The 23546-nt window shown below is 39.7% G+C and overlaps 1 protein-coding gene across 1 annotated transcript in view; it reads right to left on the bottom strand.

Annotated features, from left to right (window-relative positions):
- HSD17B12 (hydroxysteroid 17-beta dehydrogenase 12) overlaps positions 1-23546 on the bottom strand; it is a gene marked incomplete at its 5' end in the record, with an annotated part of 113956 nt that overhangs the window by 6673 nt on the left and 83737 nt on the right. Inside the window, 5 exons of the mRNA XM_017742050.1 lie at positions 1851-1916; positions 6500-6581; positions 11994-12028; positions 22241-22285; positions 23250-23314. Of these exons, the coding sequence (XP_017597539.1) occupies positions 1851-1916; positions 6500-6581; positions 11994-12028; positions 22241-22285; positions 23250-23314 (293 nt within the window). The remainder of the gene's footprint in view (positions 1-1850; positions 1917-6499; positions 6582-11993; positions 12029-22240; positions 22286-23249; positions 23315-23546) is intronic.

The raw sequence follows: 23546 nt of genomic DNA, 5'->3' as shown, positions 1-23546 counted from the left end.
GCAGGAAAGAAGTCCTCCCAGAAAACTTGATGATACTGATGTAGGAAAGGGAAATACTCTGCCAATTCCTTGAGTCTCATTTTCAGACTGAGATCACAGAGAGGGCCACATTGCATGTAGATGAAAATGACTGGAAGAACAGCTGTCTGATAGTCAAGCTAAATCTGCGAGTAATACAATTTGAAAGACACTGGGGAGATAGAAGTAATGAAGAAGGGTAGAAGTGAAGAGAAAGCTGTAAGGAACTTGCCACATGGTAAACACTGACCCACTGCAGAACAGTTTGGGGCTGAAGCCCTGTGAGAAGAGAAAGTAACAAGGAGACATGAAACACTGAAAAGTTACTCCAGCTAAATCCACTTCAAGAACTGAGAGCACACAAACCGACCCTGTATGCTGAACCTGTATGCGTTCAGAGTGCTGCCTTTTTATGCATCCTTCATTGCTGCACATTAGTTTAGCTGAAAGGTACATCCCATAGTGCTAGGGCACAGAATCAAGCACCCAGGGGAGAAGTTAAGCTTTCAGGGCTGTACTCCAAGTTATAACGTTACCAGTGCAAATCTAAAGTCAAGCAGTTAGGATGCTCTCAGGGTCCGCCTTCGCTAGCCTCCTGCCCACTGCCAACAGATCCCAAAATAAACAGCACCCCTTTAGATATTTAGCATAAGGTTTAAATCTAGGAGGTTCCCATTAAAGGGTTGGTGACTGCATGGGAATAGCTCACCCAACAACTATCTTTTTTCTTAATGCAATACCTTCTCAGGAAATGTGACAGGACATTTTTAGGTGAGAAGTTCTTGTTTTGCTAAATATGTTTAAAAGGAAAAAAATCTAGCACATCAAAAAGGTAACATAGCCTTAATCTGGTAACAACCTTCCTATAGTATTAGCCAGTAATAAGAGTTATGCTCTTGTGTATGATGATTTCACAAGTAAGGCAGGCAACTTTGTGCCTTACCTTTCATAAAGCCTTTGAAGTTCACATGGCTTTGAGAACCACCATACAGAATAGAGGAACGAGAGGCATGGACATAGCTAACCCTGTCTGTAAGGTCCCTAATTGAACTTCAAAAAGACATACCATTGTCTTCACAGTACAGGTAAGATCTCATACCACCTTTATTAAACTGACTCTTGCTCTGGAGAGGTTTAATCAGCAATGGAAAGTTCACCGTTTGTGACCAAAGCTGGAAATTCCAGCTTTGGAAGCAAACACTAAGAGTGTGTGAGAAGTGATATTAAAGCAAAATCCTATAAAGCTGTGAGAAACTGGCTTGGTTTGCTTTTGTGCCACACCAAAAATAATTAAAACCATGGAAGGTAAACAAATGGGGAGGGGATAAGGAGGGGTATGAAGCAAGACTCATTAGCAATACAGAAAAATAAATCAGTCAGTTACCCACAAAGGATCTTTGAGGCTTTTGTTCGTTCTTCAACTATGCTCAGATTAGCAGTTGATTCACTGACACTGCAGGGATTCTACTATTCCAGTTGTTCGAGCTGTTACCCATGGAATGCCTGTACCAATGCATTCCACAAGTGTTTTCCAGTAGATGAAGCTCCATAAAAATGTATTCTACATTCTACAGCACTGTGCACAGTTTTATGGAATACTTTATCCATAAAGGTTCAATTAGCACCATCAGCTAAAACCAAACCATGTCTTTTGTTGCTTCAAGACCCATGGTTTCAGAGTAATTTAAGAAAGCTGCTAATGGGATCAAAGGAAATCCTTACCCTTAATCTGTGTCACACACTCATGAATAAGAGAACATGCCGATTCCTTTTTGTTGCCAAGACACCAATGTTGCTGTGGTAACCACACTTACATGAAACAAACTACTCACCTGCACAATGATGCCCTTGCTCTTGTATTCTGCATGGAGGCATTGGGAGAAGAAATCCACAAAAGCCTGGAGAGAAAAGAAGGGAAACATGCAGCATGCTACACGTTACAATGGGAACTCTAGTTTGACAGTTTTGTGTAAGAGTATTTGAATTACTATTTGGAGTTCCTGTTTTCAAAGTGAAAACCCTAGGTTTTCAATAAAACTTTGCATACAAGAGCAATGCCATTCAAACAAACTCTATGCTTAGGAAGTATTTTTACAGAAGCAAGACTCAATCTAAACAAATAAACCCCTTTTCAATTTAGAAGAAAAAGGAACCAGATTTGTTACATAAAGCCTAGTTAAAAGAGGAAAAGAAGACTTTATGTTCACATTGTTCACTACTTATGTCATCTCCTTAGGTTTTTTTTTTAAGAGTGATTTAATTGGGTTCCTCTTGTGCATGATTTTTAGAACATAGTGTTTAAACACTTAGTCCTCTGCCTTTACACTTTTAAAAAATGCCACCCTATGGCGACACTTCTTCCTAATCCTCAAGTCCACCTCCACAGATTTTCTTCCAAACTTCTGGAAGTTTTAGAAATTGCAAGCCAAAAAGTTCAAAGAAATAAATTAAAGGGCTTAAAAGGTGGATGTTAGCACCTGCCTTCAGGATGCCCTCAAGGCTGCGTCCTTAACCCTGCCAGGAAATATTGTCCTGAGAATCCAAGGCTACCTCAGCAGTTCAAACCAGCACAGCTTCCCACTTCCAAATTCTTCTAAACCACCTTTCCACTCTACCCTCCTACAGTCCAGTGAGACAAAACATGGGTTCTGCTATGGTTTCTTGTTTTAGTGAAGTGATACAACCAAGTAGGATGAATAGAGTACCTTCAACTGAATGAACTAAACTCTCCTATCCATGCTTGAAGCTAAAATAAACAGTAAGTAAATTAGTTCAAGTATTTAAGAAGCAGTTGCTTCAGACCAGTTTCAAAACAAGCAGCAAAGCTCTAGTACTGCACCTCCTCTACAGTCTTCCTTTGGTCACCATGTCACCAGTGGTTTAACCTAAGTCCTAACTGAAACCAGCACTTAAAGTTGGCAGTGCCCAGTGTTTTTCCTATCAAGGCCATCCCACTGAACTCAGCCTATACGAGAAGCAACAGAAACACTCCCACACTACTGGACTATTTCAGCAGACACTCTTCTGAGCATACTCGGAAGATCTGAAATAAAACTAGATTTTGCTATGTAGCAGGTAGGTCCTTTTACTCTTCTTTAAGTTGCAGGTATAAGCTAGCAGGATGCTCCTCAAACTATAAAAAGCTTATCTGCTGTTCAGCTGTTCTTTCCTTCTCCCTCTCCCTGAGTGTAAATTTGTAACAAAATTCAGTACTCAACATGAACAAGACTGAAAGTCTGGTCTAGCAGTAACTATTCAAGTGAGCTGACCACCCTCTTGAAACAATAAGGTACCTGCACGGACAAGCCAAATAGTTTCGTGCAGTTTCTGAACACAGCTGCCAGGTGCATGTGTAATAACTGCACAGAGTATACTGATAATCTATTTAAAAGAACTATATTATGTTAATAAAAGTGCTTTGATCATTCAAATTTCTAACTATTCCTCCATGACAAAAGTCCTGATGTTAGCTACCACTCCAAATATGGAGACACAGTATAAAAGACTGCCTTCTCTACTGGTTGCAAAGAGCTTGCAATAAAGAAAATGTTCATTTTATATGAGAAGAAAAAGCAACTTCCAGTATACAAACAACCTTTGGAGCTTTTCTTCTTGAAAAATTTAATTCAAGGTAAGTTAGGTTTTCTACCTACATGATCTTAAGCCCTCCAACAACCTTGAATCTGAAATCTTAAGAATGCTCTCTGAGTAAACATTCCTTGAATATGCACATAAGCATTGCATGTTAGAAAATTTCTTCTCCTTGGATATCCAAATATCTAATAACAAACCCAAACACTAAAGGGATGGGGGTGAGGTGAGAATTGATATAATCATGTTTTACTTCTCATTAGCATTACACAGGTAGATAGGTAAACCTGTCAAGATTTAGCACTATGATTTCTTTTAAAGAGTCTCATTTCACTGTAAGCTAGGGAATTCTCTACAGGAAGGTTAAAGAGTTGGACTGCATTTGTTCCTGATAATTAGTCAGTCATTGACTTACACCTGAAGGATATTATGCTTTAAACCTCCTTTATATAGATGAGGGGGGGAAAAAAACCCATAGAAACTGCAGATACAGTCTTTCTATAGCTACATTAGGGGAGTCACTTTCATGCTTACTAATCTTGCTGTGGTAGAAGACGGGCAGTGCTGAGAATAGGCAGATTACTCAACGCGTAATTTAGTTTTTTAAGGGGAGGGGAAGAAATACTTCACGTTCCCATTGAAAAAAAAAGACTAAACAAAGCAGTGTAAGGTGTATTATCACTAAAATCAGAAGCTCAATTAATTCCATAAAGCTGAAGGCACTGCCACAACAAAAGTGACCATTTGTATTAAAACAAAGAACTGTCCTCTCAGGAAACAGCTATTTCAAGGGGAAATTTTATCAGCTAAAGCTACTTCAGGCTTCTAAACTTAAATATCCCCTCCTTTAGTATGAATAAAATAGTGTGCATCTACTCCTTTCTGGGAATATGAAGATGTTACTGAGAATCTTGGGCGGTGCAAGTGGCTGCAGCCACCCTGACCCCTGAGGACACAACCAAGACCAACATATGGTGGTCAGGCACTGAAATTTAACCACTCACTCCACAGGTAGGGTGAGAACCCATAATCCCCCAGTTCTGTGATGTACATATTCTCATATTATTGGTTCACGCTTTCCCCTCCCTGTTTTATGTATGAAGGTATAAAAATTCATTTCACCTAATTAACTATGCATCACTTCTAGAAAGTTCTGTTATCCTCGACACCCCATTGGTTCCTTCCCATAGTCCCTCCTATGTGTTAATCCCATTGGTTCCCTCAGCTTCAACCCTGCCTCCTTTTCCCCATCCGAAAAAAAAAGACTAAACAAAGCAGTGTAAGGTGTATTATCACTAAAATCAGAAGCTCAATTAATTCCATAAAGCTGAAGGCACTGCCACAACAAAAGTGACCATTTGTATTAAAACAAAGAACTGTCCTCTCAGGAAACAGCTATTTCAAGGGGAAATTTTATCAGCTAAAGCTACTTCAGGCTTCTAAACTTAAATATCCCCTCCTTTAGTATGAATAAAATAGTGTGCATCTACTCCTTTCTGGGAATATGAAGATGTTACTGAGAATCTTGGGCGGTGCAAGTGGCTGCAGCCACCCTGACCCCTGAGGACACAACCAAGACCAACATATGGTGGTCAGGCACTGAAATTTAACCACTCACTCCACAGGTAGGGTGAGAACCCATAATCCCCCAGTTCTGTGATGTACATATTCTCATATTATTGGTTCACGCTTTCCCCTCCCTGTTTTATGTATGAAGGTATAAAAATTCATTTCACCTAATTAACTATGCATCACTTCTAGAAAGTTCTGTTATCCTCGACACCCCATTGGTTCCTTCCCATAGTCCCTCCTATGTGTTAATCCCATTGGTTCCCTCAGCTTCAACCCTGCCTCCTTTTCCCCATCCTATTGGCTGTATCCCTTATCCCCACCTTTCCTACCCCACTATAAAATCCCTGGACACACTCAGATTTTCGGCTTTTCGTTCCTGGTCTCTCCACAATAAACCTTCTCCATGGAATCCATAGGAGGAGTCCCCTCTCTCCTCCTTTACCTCTGCCCGTGTGCTCTTCTATCCAGCTTTGAGACAGCTCCCACGGGCGAGGAGCTCACCCTCTGTGTGTAGCTGCCTTGACTCAGTGGGGTGCAGCCAGAGCTCCGGGCTTCTCCTAGCTAGCGCACTGGGGGCACCCATCAGCCACAAGAATCTAGAGGAAACGTGGGTCTGTTCAGACATGAATGACACTACTGAAGGTTTCTTCATCCTGTCAAGGTTCTGCTTAGACTCTGAGACGCTTGAAGTATTTAAGGTAATTACCAGGTATGCCAGAAAAAGCTGTAGTGCCATACTGCTTTGATACCAGTGTCAATGTCTCTTGCATTCTGTTTTACCACATATGCTTCAGTTCCATGCTGTGTACCCATATTCTTTACAGTGTTCACTGGAGATACTTTCGAGGGTTCTAAAATGTTGCCCTAAAGTACCTCTGGGAAGAAAAACATTAGACCAGCTGCAAAAAGATGTAACTGTCCCGGTGGACACAAAGAAAAACAGGAGCAGGTGAACTTAAGATGAAATGTAGATCATAGAAGTTAGGGGAAAGAAGTTTCAAAGCCAAAATAAGAAAAGGTGTTAAACTTAGTCAATGTCCTTTCTCGACCTCACACTAAGCTTGTTTGGTACACTACCATCCTTTTCCATGTAAAAACAGAATGCATGAGGAAATACATAAAATAGTCATTTCCATGCTAGTAAACCCTCGCACTCAAGTTTTCTCTCAACCTTCCAGCTTCCACTATTGGAAAAGCTCAAGACAGAAACTCTACTTTTAGTTCATGAAAGCACCACTAGATGGACACCAAAACATTTATTCCTGTAAATGTTGCTTCATGTTTGACACTTGATTTCAGTGTGGAAAGGAACACTTACCTTGGTTGCGGAGTAAAGAGTCAGCAGTGGAGATGGATACATCCCTGTAGCTGATGAGATATTCAGGATTACCCCTTTTGATCTGAAAGGAAGCAAACATATATTATCATAAAATAAACATCTTTCATGTTTCCAAAAATTACAGCAAGCCTAAACAAAACCCTTTAGAATGCAACTGAGATTAAGATCTGTTTAAAAGCCCCAACCAAATCCTGAATTGAAATTCACTTTACATACATTGTAAGTATCCAAGCAGCTGGTATAAATCAGGAACAACTCCAAGGTCAATACAGCAAGAGAATCAAAGCTGTATTTATATACACATATACATACACACACTGAGCTAAACTATGCAAAACCATTGAGTCCAGCTGGCACAAATTCAAAAGGAGCTCCTAAGTCTTGGGATAAGATGGCAGAAATGGCAACACAGGCTTGTTGTATGATTTCTACTTTGATAATACACCTTCTAAATGTTAGTTCATGATGGATTTTCAAGATAGGAAGCATCTGAATCTACTGCTCAAATATAGAAGTGTTTTAATAAATATGGAAGATATTCAGTGGATGAACCCAGAAAATGAGAGTTGTTTTACATCTGTATTACAGTAACACTGAAGGTATTCATCAATAGTATTTTGGTAAAGATACCAGAAATTAGCAACCTCCTGCTCTGTCAAGCTGTTCTAAAGCACGTGCAGGTAGGACAGGAAGGCTCCTGACCTCCCAATACAGACTGCTTTGGGCCATGTCTATTTCTGAGATGAGTTTTACCTACAAAACTAGACATATTTAGTGCTAGGTAGAAAAAATAATTCATTTTAAAAGCTTCATGCAAATTAGGGCAATTACTTTGTTAGAAAGTCTGCAAGACAGTCCAACATAGTGAAAGATACATCTTTGCTTCTTCTGACCCTGTTGGAAATTCAAACCAGTTTACCTGAACATAGTATAAGTATGCCATGCTCAGTGCAGTGAGAACACTCATGCAGGTAGACATCACACAGCTCAACTCCTGCAGATTCACTTGAGTTTCCATCGTATTTGTTCAGCCACGTATACCCTACACCACTGCTGCCACAATGATTTAAGTGACCATCTTAAAAACAAGCAGTAATTTAAGTAAGTCCCCATTAAAAATTAGAACAGTATAAATGCTTTGGAAATCATGACAACAGATTCAAACCAGCATGGCTTGAATACAAGTGATACAATACATAGCCATGATATAAGTGTGAATTACATCTGTGACTAAGTTGTCACAAAGAATGAGATGGCAAATGTGACAGAAAAGAATCATTTCATTTATTCAGGACTTCAAGCACCTTTGCCAAAGTTCATTGTATTTTTCAGGAGTTCCTTGAAAGGCTTGGTTGGTGAAATAGAGTAGTAATATGAATCAAAACACGCAGCATGGAAAGCATAAGACCACAAATTAATCATGAATTTTCAGGACAGCAAAAGGTTAACAGTTGAAGCTACAAGTTTTTTGTATCAAGACAGGTGGTGATTGTGATATTTATTCATGAGCTCAAATGGAGATTAGTAGTGAAATGAGTATTTATGCAGTTTTTAAGATAGTACCAGATTGGAGAATACTATAAGGTACTTTTTTTAAAGCTCAGGCTGCTTTGAGAACATACTGCAGAATGGCAGATGAAAAATCAATATTAACAGTGCATCAATAACCAACAATGCATACCAAAGAAAAAATTATGAATTAATCACAACCTTGCAGGACTCTAAATCAACTGTCCCCTCCATGAAAAACCTGAACAAGAAGTTCTCATTTGTGCAGCAGTCACCAAAACCAGACAAACAATAGGATGCTGGGAATGGCAGGGAAAGATCCTTCACCACCACCAAAATCTTGTATTACAGTCTACAAACCATCTTTATACCTCCAAATACAGACCAGAAGTATTAAGAACCTGATGATTTAAGAAAGGGGAAGAGAAGAAAAAGATGTCTACCCTGATACAACAATTTAGTTATTTAAGAGACTATTAAGAGCAGCCATGATAAGAGTATACAAACTAAGGAATTAAAAAGATCAAGATCATGATTTATCCTCTCAGAATACAAAAGAAAGGTGACATTTATTTAAATGAAAGACTGAAATTTAGATCAGATAAAAGAAAGTGCTCTTCCCATATTCAGACTAGGGAGTACTTGCCACAAAACTTAACTGAGGACAAAAGCTTAACAGGATTCAAAGAAGGATAAGCACTGATATGGATAAACAAGAGCCTCACGCTTTTAAAACAAACTGAAGCTGCAGAAGAGAGGCTGACATTCAGGCTGCAAGCACAGGTCTGGCAGTGTCTAGCTGCACTGCAACTTTGTAGCATGAGTCGTGACCACCACCTAGACAGACTGAATTAATGGTTTGACCCAGTGAAGAAAACCCTCTTAGAAACACAAAACATTAATAGCTGCCCCTTGCAGAAGCTCTGTGTATTGGTCTCTTTGAAGCAGTCAGTGTCACTGGGGGTTCTGTGGTTTGTATTTTCACATTTTAAAGAAAACAGTCCTAGCCTTAAAAGCCTGTAACTTAAAACCTCCCAATAAAATGAAATTGAGAAGCATGTGTGTAGGGGGAACACTTTCAATTACTCCAATTACAATTTTGTTTCTTAGAGGAATTGCAGAAGGAATGTTTTTAGGGAGGTATCTGAAGAATTACTCAAGCATCAGTGTGGTAAAAAGAAATTCTGGCTCCATCGAATTCAACTGTGCTATTAATGAAAAACAAACAAACAAACAAATGTTGGTTAAGATGAAGAGAGCCAGGCCCACACCCTCACACCTCCCTGTCATTCTACCTTAAGTGGTCCAGCACCAGGGAGGCTAAATTTAGCCATCTCCCTGTTGCTGTGGCAACCAGCGCCTGCTCCAGCTGCATGCCAAGTGGAAAGAGCAAGCTTCTTCTGTAATCTAATTATGCACTTGCTACTTCCCTGGCAATAAATACCATAGTTTGGTATTTGTCTAGCAACAGCCAACTGATTTTTGGTGGTGGCTTTTTTTGTTCCTGAAGACATCAAGCCTTGATTTTCAGCTCTATGAGTTTCCCACCTCAGACAGTAGCCTGAGTATTTACACAGGAACTGCTCATTTAAATGTAATAGGAGGCTTCAGATAATAAATTATCACTTTAAGTGTTCAGAGCACAGGAGAGAAGCCACAGCAGAGAATCTAAACGCCATTACCAGAAGTAGCATTCATCTAATGCTGCTGTGTTTATTATAAATAAAAAGTAAAAGGCACACCAAGATGTAGTTTTATTTTCTCATATCAGACCTGGATGCAAAGCATGCAATGTATGCTCTATTTTTCTACTTACCTTGCAATATATTGCCATAAAACCAACATTCAAATACGCAAAAGTACGCAGTAGAGTGAGCTGCAAGATGCTCTAGCATGCTACGTCACAGCTATCTACTCAACATGCTCTCCTTCTTGGACAAGTGAGGAATGACAATAAGATTCTTAGTCTAGCCTTACTCTTAGAGCCTGGAGCCCTTTTTCTAGCCTGTGGTCCCATGTGAGAAATATATGGTCGACCTAAAGAGCCGCTAAGTCCAGCTCCAATTCATTCATGCCCTTGGATTCGCTGGACATCCATGTCCTCCTGTGGTTACAGACTCCTAGCAGTGTTAATGGCCTGTGAGCTATGACTCTGCAAGAGCTGGCAGCTTCAGGCATTGCTTCTGTGCACTGCAAACCCAACCAACTTCACAAAAATCAGACAGAAAATGGAAGCTTTTTCAAATATTTTTCCCTGGGACAGAACCCAAGGCCATCATCCTAATGGAGCAGTCTGTTAAAGTGGTTCCTTATATACATGAAAAAGTTCAAGATGTATACTTAATTTTTTTAAACCACTATTAACCTTTTCTTTCCAGGCTTCTTGAACATTTATCCTCAGAATCCCTGAGGTAGTCATGCAGTTAGAGAAGTAAGAGGAGAGATGACGTGTGCTCAAGGGCAGTCAAAACCAGAAGTCAGCAGGATCCTGGTTTGCTGCCTTTCATTCAAATCATCTTTCCCAGGTGGATGTGTAACAGAAAAACATACACAGGATATTCTATAGGTAGAGTATACATCATTCTGTCCTCAGAAGCTGAAGAGACTACTCTGCCAAATGGATAGCTACAGTATTTCTTTAAACAAATAAGAAACCGAGGCAAGAAACTGTTTAGAGTTTTTAAGTTCCAAAACCTAACAATGAAACAGCATTAAATCCCTTGAAAACCTTAATGGTTTTGGTCATGGTGGCACCTTCAGAGGGCAGTGGTTTAACAAAAAACAAGTCCCTTTATCCATCACTAATAGTACAAGGACAAGGAGTAGCTTCTGACTTACAAGCCCTGAGTATCTATCACAACTGTACTATAATCCTCACCCTCTACTTCAGCTTCATTGGGAAATACTACACTCCTGCCCCAGAGCTCAGTCTTGGGTCTTTATTTGTAATTCACATCTCTTTACACGAAATAAACTTCTTCATATCTCCTGACTGTTTAAGTAAAAAATCTTAGCTCACCATCACCCTGATGTGCTAGACACTGACTCCCATACTGACCACTAGCTCTGGAACAGTTTGTACCCAGGAAGAAGCTTTGTTTTAAAAGTGAAACATCTGCTGTGCATCTGTGCAGCACTTGAATACTGAATTCTGGTCTGCAATGAAGACTCCCAGACAGTGGGATGACACAAAATACACCCATTTTTTTTTCATCATCTTTGCCAGATTTGGAGGCTTGCCTCATATACGGACTCCTCCTGCCGTATTCGTTTGCATGGTTCTACAGAATTTTCCCCGGTATTGCGAGCATGGCTCAAGCCTGATCCAGGGCAGCCCCCAGCAAAGGCAGGGTTAGCTCCCCAGCAGAGATGGCAAACAGCCAGGACAGCCAACATCAGCTGGAAAACAGCCTGGGGGGACTAAATGGAAATCGTGAACCTTTTGGTTTCACCTGGGAGCTAGCTGGGAAGTCAGTACACGTCTTCCCTGTCGACAGTGGTGTGTTATTCTAAAGAGCTGGTCTCCAGTTCCACTTTTCCAAATGATCACAGCCTTTCCTCAATATACCTCCTACTGCATAATGAGAACATATTCTTTGCATCCATTTTACTTACAATGACTTAGAGAAATAGCCTTAAGAAGGTTATTCCCAGGAACTGTAACCACCCCCTCAGAATAGCAGGTTGTTGAGTTAGTGCTGATGAGTCAGACGGGCTTTTTAATTCTGTTCTAAAAGGAATCACCACAACAGTGGAGAAGGGAGAGGAAAAATAAAAAGGGAATCTAGTGGAAAAGGCTTCCACCGTCTGATGATTCATGCACCATCAGCGTGACTCACCCAGCATTACTCTGCCATTAAAACATGAAGACTAGGCTGATTAGTCACAGTAATGAATTTTTCAAGAAAGGATTCTCCCCTATAAATAATGATGACTTTGTCTGGATAGTGTTAGTGTGACTCACCTTTCCAGCATGCTGGGCAGCACCAATCGTGTCATCTGCAAAAGGAAAACATTCGTGATGGCTGAGAATGCAGACACCAGACAGCCAGAGACCGAGGGAAGCCTCCCTTCCTCCCAGAAGCAGCTGCCACCCCCTCCACCCCAAGCACGGCTCAGGGAAGCAGAGACCATACTTTGCGTAGGCAGTTTATTTTTATTCTACCTGGATAACTTGGCTCTGTCAAGTAGTGTGTGCACTGAATCTGGTGAACCCCTCCAGCTAGTAGCACAAGAGTAAATAAAACCAATGTCTTCACCACTCTGCAGCATCCGTGGCCTCCAAAGAACATTAAAACACCAGAGTACTACAGTACATGTACCATCCTTCTCTCCCCACAAGAAACACCTGTCTTCCTAGAAACGGACTAAATTTACCACCTCTGCCAGGACTCAAAACATTATCCAATACAGTCTAGCTACGCTTACTGAACTGCTGATTTTAAGACAAAAATTAATTATGGAGCAGCAAGAGCACTGACAGAACTAGCAAATGTAAGTTTCCTACATTATGTTACCTAAGGAAAATACTTAAGACTCCAAAATATTTTTGGCTGATTACACAGATGTTTTCACACTGCAAAAACTACACCCCCAGGAGAAAAGTCGCCTGGCAAACCTCCTCACTGCTCTGGAAACTCCTGCCTTCATTATGACTCTGAGCAATCCATCTACAAGCTGGCTGAAGGATTCTCCAGAGCAGTAATCCTAAAACAAGCTTCCCAGTTGCAGACAGAGCATCTCTGGCAAGTGGAACAAATTAAGCATTGATCCAAACTTGGACAAAATTTTAATTAGTGTAAAATAGTTAATTTTCCCAGTACTAATTACTACCATCCTAAAATACAATTTAAATCCAAAACTGCTGCCTTCATGAAATAATATCAAAATTCTGCTTGTACCAAATTCTGCCCTGCCCCAACTAACCGTATGAATGTCACTGACGGCAAAGACAGATCAGACAAGAAATATAAACTGCTACCACTTTTGACATCTGAAAGGTATTCCAATAAAGTTTTTGAGAACACAAAGGGGAGAGTAATAAAATACTAAAACCAGCACCCACCAAAATATTCCCACCGATCCCAAATTACCTTGATAGCTTAAAATAAAACATTGAATATTTGAATAGTATGGGAAGAAAAACACACATACAAAAGAAATCAGCATATATAGGCACACAAAACACCTGTTAGCACTTTCATTACAAAGAAACAAATTTTATTGTAAGAAACTACTCATTTTATTATCACCACTGCATTAGCCCTTACATATGACTCAATCTGGGTTTGAGGTTTTGTTTGTTTGTTTTTATTTTTGAATTATAAAACATACCCTTTCAGGAATAAAGGAGAAAAAACACAAAAGAAAACGATCTCAGTTGATTGCAGCTGACACACAAAGCAAATGGCAGAGAAGGGCTGTGTTTTGCATTTTATTGGCATTTCTCCCTTAGAATAGATTCTGCCATCAGCCACACTGTGTGACAGTTTCGATAAGGGACTGTACAGGCAGGAGTTGAACAGGCCTTCCTTTCATGAAGTCAGCTGCTGACACACTTAGCTGTCAGCACTGCCCCAGAAGTCAAACTAAGTATTCAGAGCTGATAAGCATCAACAAGCTAAACAGATCTGATGCAGCTTCAAAAAACCCTCTAGTATTAAGTTTAAGCATACATGAGCTTTTTCATACACTAATGCTTCAAAGGAGATGTAGAAACAACTATTTATTTTAATCTTAAAGGATAAAGAATGATTTGGGCTGATTTTAAGACTAGTTCAAGACTGGAAGGTCTTTTATCTGAAGCAAGTTTTATGACCTCTTCCACAGATCCCTTGGCAAAAAGAAACATACTGTTTCTTGCCTCTCAGAGCAGTGTAATGCTGCATAACATCTCCATAGATTGGCACATGGACGTGGACTGGAATTACCTTCCCTTAGGCAACCCATAAATGAGCTGAAAAACCAGTACACAATTTCCCACTGTAATGTCGAGGGGACGCCACGTTTGAACCTTTGTCATAAATCCACACAAATGCATTCACGGTCTAAATCCAAACTGCAACCCACCAAGCAACTCTAACAGTTTATCACAAACCTGCTGGCTACTATTGATATCCAAATGAGAGCACAAAAAAATATGCTACAATAATTGGTGGACTTACATAAAATAAAAAACTAGGAAGCCATTGACAGCTGAAATACAGCAATAGGTACACAATCTGGGTAGAAATCGAGAAGTCTCTCACCACCAACTGTGTTAAATAGTTTGTTTCTGAACTTCAGCTGGACAAGCAATCAATTTTTTTCCCCTCCACAGAAAGATACTGATGGCAAAACTGGATTTCATACTCAACATGGAAATGTGGACTTCCATTTGTTTTACTAAAATTCCTATTTTAAGGGAATTTCAAAATTCTGTGAAATAGGGCAAAACTTTCTATCAGTATTTTTACGCATTGTGATGTGTGAAAAAAAGATACCTATGACTATTCAGTATCTTGATGTAAAAATACCATTATTTTTAAAGAGCAAGATAACAGAAGGCAGCTCTCTGAGTCAGTCTCACCTGACCCAGCCAAGGGCACATTCAAACAGGACTATCAGAAAAATGCTGGCAGGGTATTCTGCAGCCATACTCAGGTCTGGCAGTTTTATACACTGTACCCAAATGTAAAATATTTTCAGCATAAATTCAAATAAGACAGTTAACAGCAGAAATGTAGTTTTACCACTAATAATGGTGTCAGTGGTGTCCACACGGGCTTGCACTGTATGATCCTTATCCAAAACAGCCAGACTGGTTAACATTTGTCTTCAATAGCTGTAATCTCAGACATACCATTATGAAAAAGGCAGTTAAAAACCAAAACATCTAGAACTGAATAAATATCTCCCAGATAAAGAACCCAGATTTTAGCTAGGCCTTGTTTAGAGATAGTCTGTTCTGTAATGGTGTGTATTTCCTAAATGGCAAAGCACTGCAAGTCAATCTATAGGAATCTGCATGTAGGATGTCAGAGGACTTCACAGCAGTGTTTGTTTCTCTGCAGGCAATCTAATACAGGCAGAAGGAAGTGTCAGGAAGCCTAAAGGAGAGGTTGGGAACTACCCTAAGAAGAGTGCCTTCTGTTGGTGGTTACTCAACATGGTTAGGTTTCCTTCAAGTAACCTTCTTTCTGAAGGAACACTACTTTCCACAGAAATAGGAGTGCTACAGTTGGAAATGTGGATGTTCCCAAGACTCTGAGGACTCAGGTAATTCCAGACAAGTCGTTAGGCTATGTGAAAACTGCCAGCTCATCCAAAACAAAGTGGTTTTTTTCTTTCTGAAAACTTGCATTAGAGCAGAGTGAGCATACACATCTGAGAAATTTGTTTAGGACAAACTACTCAACATCAGAGGTTGTTAATTCTTGATATTCTATACAGTCTGGCACAAAGTTACGTTTAGCACCCAACCATGAAGAGTGGTTGTTGCACTCTATTTTTTTGTTTATTTTCCAATTATTTCACGTACACACATAATGCTACCATACAGTTCGGGGTATAGTTCCTTTGGTTTGGAGGGCTGCCTTGCTTTTAACTCAACTTCTTTCATACCTAACCATCTAGATCTCAAGTTCCAGGATGCTCAGGGCAAATGACTAACTTAAGGTAGAGATTGATTACAGACCATTTCAATAATCTTTTATAGGCAACTATCATTTATTGATTTTTTTTTTTTACCTGAAACTGCATTTATTACATTCCTGGCAAGCACTGGTTGCATTGTCCACTCTTTCTCACCAAACCTGTCTTCTACCTTCTAGTTCTGGAAAAAGTAACTCCACTTTGAGCCTAACAGAGCAAAGATTCCTACTTGTAATACAAGAATGCACAGACTTATGGCTAGATTTATGTTCTAAAGCAGGCACTACAATTAAAAGCTCCTATTAGAGGACTAACAAATAGTTGGAAGTTATAACCATGGATTTCCAGTGACTTTTCTTAAGAAGAAAACCTCCCATTCTTAGTTATCACAGCGTTGTAGTCTTTTCTCAATCTGATCCAAGCAATAGCTCAGAAGCAGAGTTTTCTGAAAGAATAATAATAATATGTAAAATTTTGAATATCTTTCAAGTGATGTTCACTCAGACTACTTAAGATACAGCAGGAAAAGCTTAGGTAAATATTCAAAGTCATCCTTCAGACCTTATGGGCCCCGCAATTGTTACACAAAGCCTAATACCACAGTTGTATATTTAGAGACAAATCATTCCATGCTATGATGTTATGACTGCAAGTCATTCTTTCCACTTTGAAAGGGTTGAATGCTCTGTAACTAGGGCTATACAAATACAGCAAAGGGTGAGGCTAGAGAACTTGGACAAGTTGCTACTGTGCTATGCAGCTAAGAAGCTTTCCTCATTCACAAATCTGGGGTGAAATTTTAACAACTCGGAGCAACATAACTTTTTAAAGATGAGGAATTCCCTGTGGTGCACCCACTCACATACAAAAACATCACTCCTACCATAAGACAACTCAGAGTGCCTGGGCAGAGGATTCACACAAGTTCACAAATGCAGTAGCTGTTTAACAAACTTAACTGGCACCCTCACCTGCAGGCCATACACTGAAAAACTAAGGAACTGTTCTCATGCACTGGTAGTTAAATTGATTGTGAGGCCTATTCTCAGCATCTACAATGTTTTTTTAATGTGTTTCTCTTGAAACAATAACTTCTTAATGCAGCTTGTACCCCAAGCCAAACAAGAATGATTTCTATCTGTAAAAACTAGCAAGTAAACCTGATGTCAACTCAACTCACACAGTAACCCATGTGGCCATGTCAGGGGCTTGGGACATACAAAGGGAACTATGAAAGTAACAAGCCCTGTTCACTTTCAGTGACTTTCCTCTGAGCAATGGTTTTAGAAGAGAAAGTTTTTCCTATTTAGAGCCATAAACTTTTGGAGTAGAGTTAAAAATGGAAAGCTCTCAAAATAAGCATATTTCTCCTCTTGCCCTTTACACAGGACAAAGACTGCTCAAATAATAAGGCTGAATGTTCTCTTTTCAAGAGGTGAAATATGTGTTTGTGTCAACCCCAAATCTACAGAAAGCCACAGAACTCTAGGATTTCCTGAATTCCCCCAAGTTACTTGTACTTTGAAGAAAAATCCCCAGTGCTTCTGACTATTGCTTAAAAATATATTTATCACAGCTACATTTCCCTTGATCCAGCTTTCTGTGTACCACACTCTCAGGTTCAAAGTCAGCAAGGTGGGAAACCACAGCATTGAATTTCTCCCTCTGGACCATCTGAATGATATTCATGACCACCTTCACAGAACACTTACTCCTTTTCCAAGCATTGGCAACTGTCCCTCTCTGTTTTCTACTTGTATTATGTACTTGGCTAAATCATCAACCCCTCTTTGATTATGACTTTGAATATAAATACAAAGAAACCTCTTGACTAGAGTGGAATACACACACACAGCATGATCTCTTCTCACAAGTCGGTGTTGCCACTGTCCTCAGAATTATTCTCCACTTACTGTGACCCTTTCCACAGCAAATACAAAAATTCACATAGGGTTCTAGCAGGCAACAAACAACTACCACCTGATTTCTGGTAAGGTACCTTTACAGGTGTGGTATTAGACTGCACTAGCCCATCTGAACACACACTGGAGAGAGAGAGAGAGAGAGATGTCATTTCCAAATGTCTTTTCAGGATTGCTGCTCCCCAGGCTTTTCTTCTTCCTACACACAGGTCCACAAAAGAATATTTTCCCTCCTTCTCAAATACACTAACTTTTGCTCCTCCTTACAATTTCATATTGGTTGTTGGTTCTGTTGTTGCTTTCTTTCCTAAACTCACAGTTTCAGACTTTGTATTAGTTATTCCCATGTCCTGCCTGGGATTCACAACCTGCTGTAATTCACCTCTCACTCCTCCTCCATTAGGAGGGCAGCTGACACCAGATCTCTCAGTTCAACATGAAGCATTTATGTATTCTGAACTCTTGAGAAAATTTAAAAAGTGTCTCAAATATGAGGACAAAAATCCTTGATGTAGTAGGGCCTGTTAGCGTTTAGTATTGACACTCAGTATAAAACATGAATAAAGCCATCAACACGAAGACTACCACACAAGAGATTTACACACACATAATTTACTCTTCCCCTTCCTCTGCTAATGCCAATATCCAAGCAAAGCCTGGCCTACAAGCCAAAAATTTACATCCCCCCACAATATAATAGCCTGCAAACCAATTCAGCTCCTTGCTTAATCAGCCGCTAAGCCAGCACTCCCTCAACTATTTAGTCCTGCTCATTTTTCAAGAGAACACAAGTTTATGCCTCACTCCCAATGCAATTAGCATATCGTGATGCTGCAAAAGCAATAACAAACTTGCAGTTCCTTCCATACCAAGTAACTCTTGCAGCTTTCAAAGGAGACCCCCTGAAGTATTTGAAGCTATTCTCTGTGCTCTTTACCTACCCACTTTTTCCACTGGACAGGAATCCTAGCACCCTTGGCTTTCAGGACATTAAGCCAAAAGCCAAGCCAAGTTTGTTTTCCCAAGTGAAGCTAAAGGCTGTAGAATACAAAGACTGATTGATTCAAGGAGATGAAGTTAATACAAAGGAACTATGATTAGAACTATACAGAACAAGTCTAATTTTGATTTCTCAACACTTGCTGGTTAATGAAAAAAAAACGAGATTTTGCCCTGATATTTCACTTAATGCCACTAATATTTGTGTCTCAAAATGCAGCAGGATATCCAAAAGTTATAATACAAAGCCACATTACCTGAACTGCTACCAACAATCATTAAAGTTCTGCTATTTAAAATCCCTCCAGAAGCTTGAGATGAGATTATGACAAGAACCATGAAACTACACATACTACCACCTCGTCTACTTCCTCATTTATTTGTCAATTCAATCCTTGCATATGAGTGTATTAAGTCTCAAGCTGTCCTGAGAAAATACTACAAATGAAAGATCTTCATTCTATTTATAGCATCAAGACGCGTAACACTTCTTTATTTGCATATTATATGAAGACCAGAGTAACTCCTGCACTGCACATCACCATAGAAGTGTGATATTGCTCAGACTACTTATAAAATATCTACTGTGGCTGGGGGACAGGGTGCTATTTTGTCAATTTTTTTTTAACCAGTATTTTAAAAGACATGAGATTTCCAACATGTTTTAAGCAGTTTTACGTGGTTTATCTTCAGTGACGTACAGGGTGCTTTGAAGGCACTTCACAGTAATCAACACTTCATGCCAGACTGAGTGAACCCCAAAATTGCATGACTGCGTGGTTCATGGGTGATCTAACCCAACAGTGCTCTAAGGACATGATGGGGGCAGGCAACATGGAATAGGATTTGGGAAAGACACATTTTAAAAGCTCTGAGAGGGAGCAAGTTCTCAAACATGTGCCAAAATTCCATAGTATTAGATACTTTCCAGTTGGGAAAAATACTAAACAGTGGGACCAACTAGGCTGAAAATTTGTCCTGCGAGGTGAAGATGCAGTCTTATCTCTCAGTGCACCCCTTCTTACACACTGCATATCCCCTAGGAAATCCAATGAGCTGACCAATGAAGAAAAAGATGGATCAAAAAGTTAAGGGTTAGGCATTACGCTTTGAAATGGCCTATACTTGTGGCAACAAAACAGACTTCAACATTTCTGCAGAATCAATCTGTGCTAATTATCTTGACTTTCACACTTCAGGGCTAAGGAGTGTTTCAGCCAGAACTGGAGTTACTTGAAGAGTTGTGCTGTCCAACAGGGGCTGGCTGCTGATGGCACGTGGTGCAGGTTATTGAGAGGACAGGGGATATTGTCATCTTTTAGGCACTGAGAAAGTTTGGTCCAAAAGGCAAGGAAGGGGATGCCAATGCTCTAGAATATAACAGTACAGGTTATAAGACACCTCTGACAAGGATCTGGAAGCACTGTGGGCAGAGCCTGAATGGGTAGTAGCAAACCATACTCTGCCTGTCCCATACTTTCACATTTCAGCAGACTTTCAGCTCCTTGTTAAGAACTTTGTGCTCACTTCCATCACACACTTCATGGTTTTAGTCAGACAAGAAGAGAATATTCTTATTATTGTTTCTAAAAAACACACACATATATATACACACCTATATATGTATAAGAGATGGCATCAACCTCAAAAACGGAACTAAATATTCACAGAATTAGAACCTAAAAATCTAAGTGAAAAGATATACAGACTTTTCCTAAATTTATTTTTTTCATACCATGATTCTCTAGTTCTATGGGTTCTCCTGAGAAAGTGTCTTACAGATGGCACACACTTCTAATGTGCTCTTCTCCCCAAAACAGTAAGCATCTGGTGTGCCTACTGTTTAATTACACAACACGCTCGTGCGGGAGAAAACATTTTCAAGCTTGAAATCCTATGCTCAAACTCTGATTAAATCCAGTAGCAGGAGTTGTTCACAGTCAAGACAAAAGTTTTCAAACAGAAGGAAAAACACTATTAACACAGAGCAAGCAGATCTTCAGTAAGTTTCTCTATGTGCAAAAATAGCCACTTTAGAATGTGAAAAGATGCAAATTTTACAAGCAACTGTATGACAATTTTGTTAAATTGTTGATGAGCACTGACACTACAACTGAAACATTAGTTTACTTTGGAAACAATACAGTCTGGCCACATCTCTGGAACTTTAGGCATATGCTGGGTTAAACTATTATTCTACCCTACCATCTTCAGAAATACATATTGAAGTAGTTCATCTGTAACTTGTCTAAAAAAATGCTCCCAGGAAGATTGACACCCCAAATTCTTTTATCACTGAATAGTGCACTCCCTCTGCTGGCACAGCACAGACCTCACACCTTAGCAGAGGAGGTCTGTGCTTGACACTTCTTCAGATGTACACCTGATGCTGCTCTGTTAACTTAAATGACTTCTGTAAGAGAAACTTTCTGTAAGAGAAAGCTCTCAAAGGTGCCCATTAATAACTGACTTCTCTTCTGAAATTTTGCAGGGGGAAAAGAAGACACCATGGGCCACAATCCTTCTCGGTCAACTAGAAAATCTGTACTGGTCAGGCTCACAGTCATTTTCCAGGTGAAAGGTTTCTGAAGACTCACTGTTATAGCATTTCTAGCTTTCTAACAAATAGTTCTGAGATGTCAAATAAAACACACACAAAAGTAAGAGCCTGCAGCAGCAAGCTGACATTACCAACTCCCATTCAGCCATGGAATGGCTACATTTTCACTGTTTGTCTATGTTTCAATAAAGTGTGAGAATCTTACCAAAGCATTGTTTCAAGAGGTGCTGTGCCTCCTCACATGGAAACAAAACAAGAGTTTAGACTCCCCAAAAGCACTGTACTAGATGAATTTAGTACTTAACCTAATCAGAAGACCTGCAAAAAAAGTCAAATCTTTCAAGACATCTTAGAAACATCTAATATTTTAGCTTTGAGGCAAAAGGCTAACCCTCAGCTAATAGAGACATACTGTTATGCATAAGAAGGCTTAGCAGTGAGTAGTCCCAAGGAGTTTCATCAGCACACACTGGTAATACACTAACCAAGTCCCTGCCACTTACGGCTATTCCCTCTGTCCTTTTTGAGCTTTGACATACTAGGATGAAAACTTCATTTTTGAATGGGCCTCATGGTAATAAACAAGAGAACAGCCATATGTTTTAGCCTGAAGTCATGTTGATTTCTTCTTGATGAAAGTTTCAGTTTAAATATCAAAAAGTGAAGGTAGCTTCTGAAGTAAAGTTAACGCATGTTTCTGTGAGTTTGGCTTTCCTTCTTGCTCATACATTTTGCAGAAAATATTTAAGTGCCTTCTCATTACAGTGTACAAAAACCTTAGGCATGCAGAGGTAAGGGCTGCCCACCCCAAGAAACACAGATGCAGGGGGAGAAGAATGAACCATTTACAAGAAGGAATAGAAGAAAAATCGTGAAGAAGCACTAAGTGCTGTTTTATGTGCTTACCTTGCTCCTTTCAAATAGCTAATAGGCATCTTTGCAACAAGTTCCATTTCACACAATAATCAGAACAGTCCAACATGACAATCAGAACCTCTGGCTTTTTCCAAGATGAATCGTCTAACAGGTCAAAGTAATTCCCCCAGACCTGAATCTTGTTTTCTGGTTTTGAATTACCAAAAAGTCTCGGTAACTTACCTTACAAACAGATGTGATGTTAATGTTAACCATTTTGTCGATCACCTGCAAGAAAACAAAGTTTTGGGGTTTACTCATTTGAAGTTATTTGAACAGTATTTGTATGTCCTCTGGGTTTAAGTGTTGGGATAAATTATCTGCCTTTTCTCCTTGCCTTCTTGCTTAAGTATCAAGAACAGTGACAGGCTTTCAAAGCAAAGTCTGTGAATTGCTCTTGGCCAGGTTTCATCTCTGATTAGGGACTCTCACTAATACAGAACCAGACAGGTGTATCACACTGACACTCTATTTCCTAACACTATTTGCAATACTTAAGAACTGTAATAAATTCTTAGCCATTACACGTTTTGAAATTAACTACTGTATTTTACTCTCCACCATTTTAGTGACTTTAAGTTTATTCAGCAGGTTAAAAAACTGAGGGGGTTTTTTTTTTTTTTGCTAAACATTATGAAGCTTATTTGAAGGTGAACCAAACACCAGATATATTTAGCAACACTTAAGTAGAAAACAAAAAACCACAGTGGACCCAGTGAGCTACAGGGGTTACAGAAAGAAAATCATGCACCAGTGAAATTGTTCATAATCCAAGTTTTCAGTGTATCTAGTACAGCCAAGATTGTCCCTACATTATGAACTGTCTAAAATGGTCATATCTTAAGTTTTGTAAGTGTTATGGAATATGCAGCTTCCATCCATGAAATTGCTTGCTCCCCTTCAGTCACTTAAGAAGCCCCCCAGCACAAGCTAAAGCAACTTATGAGCAACAGTCAGATGAGACCGCAGACAGGAGCAGAAGATGCAGGGAAGAGTACGTGAAGAACACCACCAAAAAGTGAGACTGCCATCACCAGCATTGTGTTATGCTGCTTATGTACATTTCCAAGTTTTTGAACATTTAATTCTAATCAAAAAACCTCATTATGTGGGTTCCTTAACCAAACCTAAATACTTCTGTAATATCTGCTAACCGCAGTAGAACACTAGAATGTACCACAAAGGCACTTACCTTCTCCAGCTCTGGAACATCAAGAAAATATTCAGGATAAGAATACGACATTCCCACATTGTTGACTGAAAGAAAAGCATGAATTAGATCACTTGGATGCCCCCTGATTAATGACAATTTTCAAGCAATACTCTTAAAATGTTGCATTTAAGACATTCTAGCTGCTTTGGCCAAGCTTCCTTCACTGTAAATACCCCCGCGCACACGCAGCGGAATGCGGCAGCGCACGGACGGACCATTGCAATGGGTTCGCACCGTTCTTTACGATAAACAAACACTCGGAGCGGAACAGGAGCC

This window comes from Corvus brachyrhynchos, unplaced genomic scaffold (assembly GCF_000691975.1).
Source record: "Corvus brachyrhynchos isolate BGI_N302 unplaced genomic scaffold, ASM69197v1 scaffold115, whole genome shotgun sequence".
Lineage (NCBI taxonomy): Eukaryota > Metazoa > Chordata > Aves > Passeriformes > Corvidae > Corvus > Corvus brachyrhynchos.
This window is presented reverse-complemented; position numbering and strand designations above follow the sequence as displayed.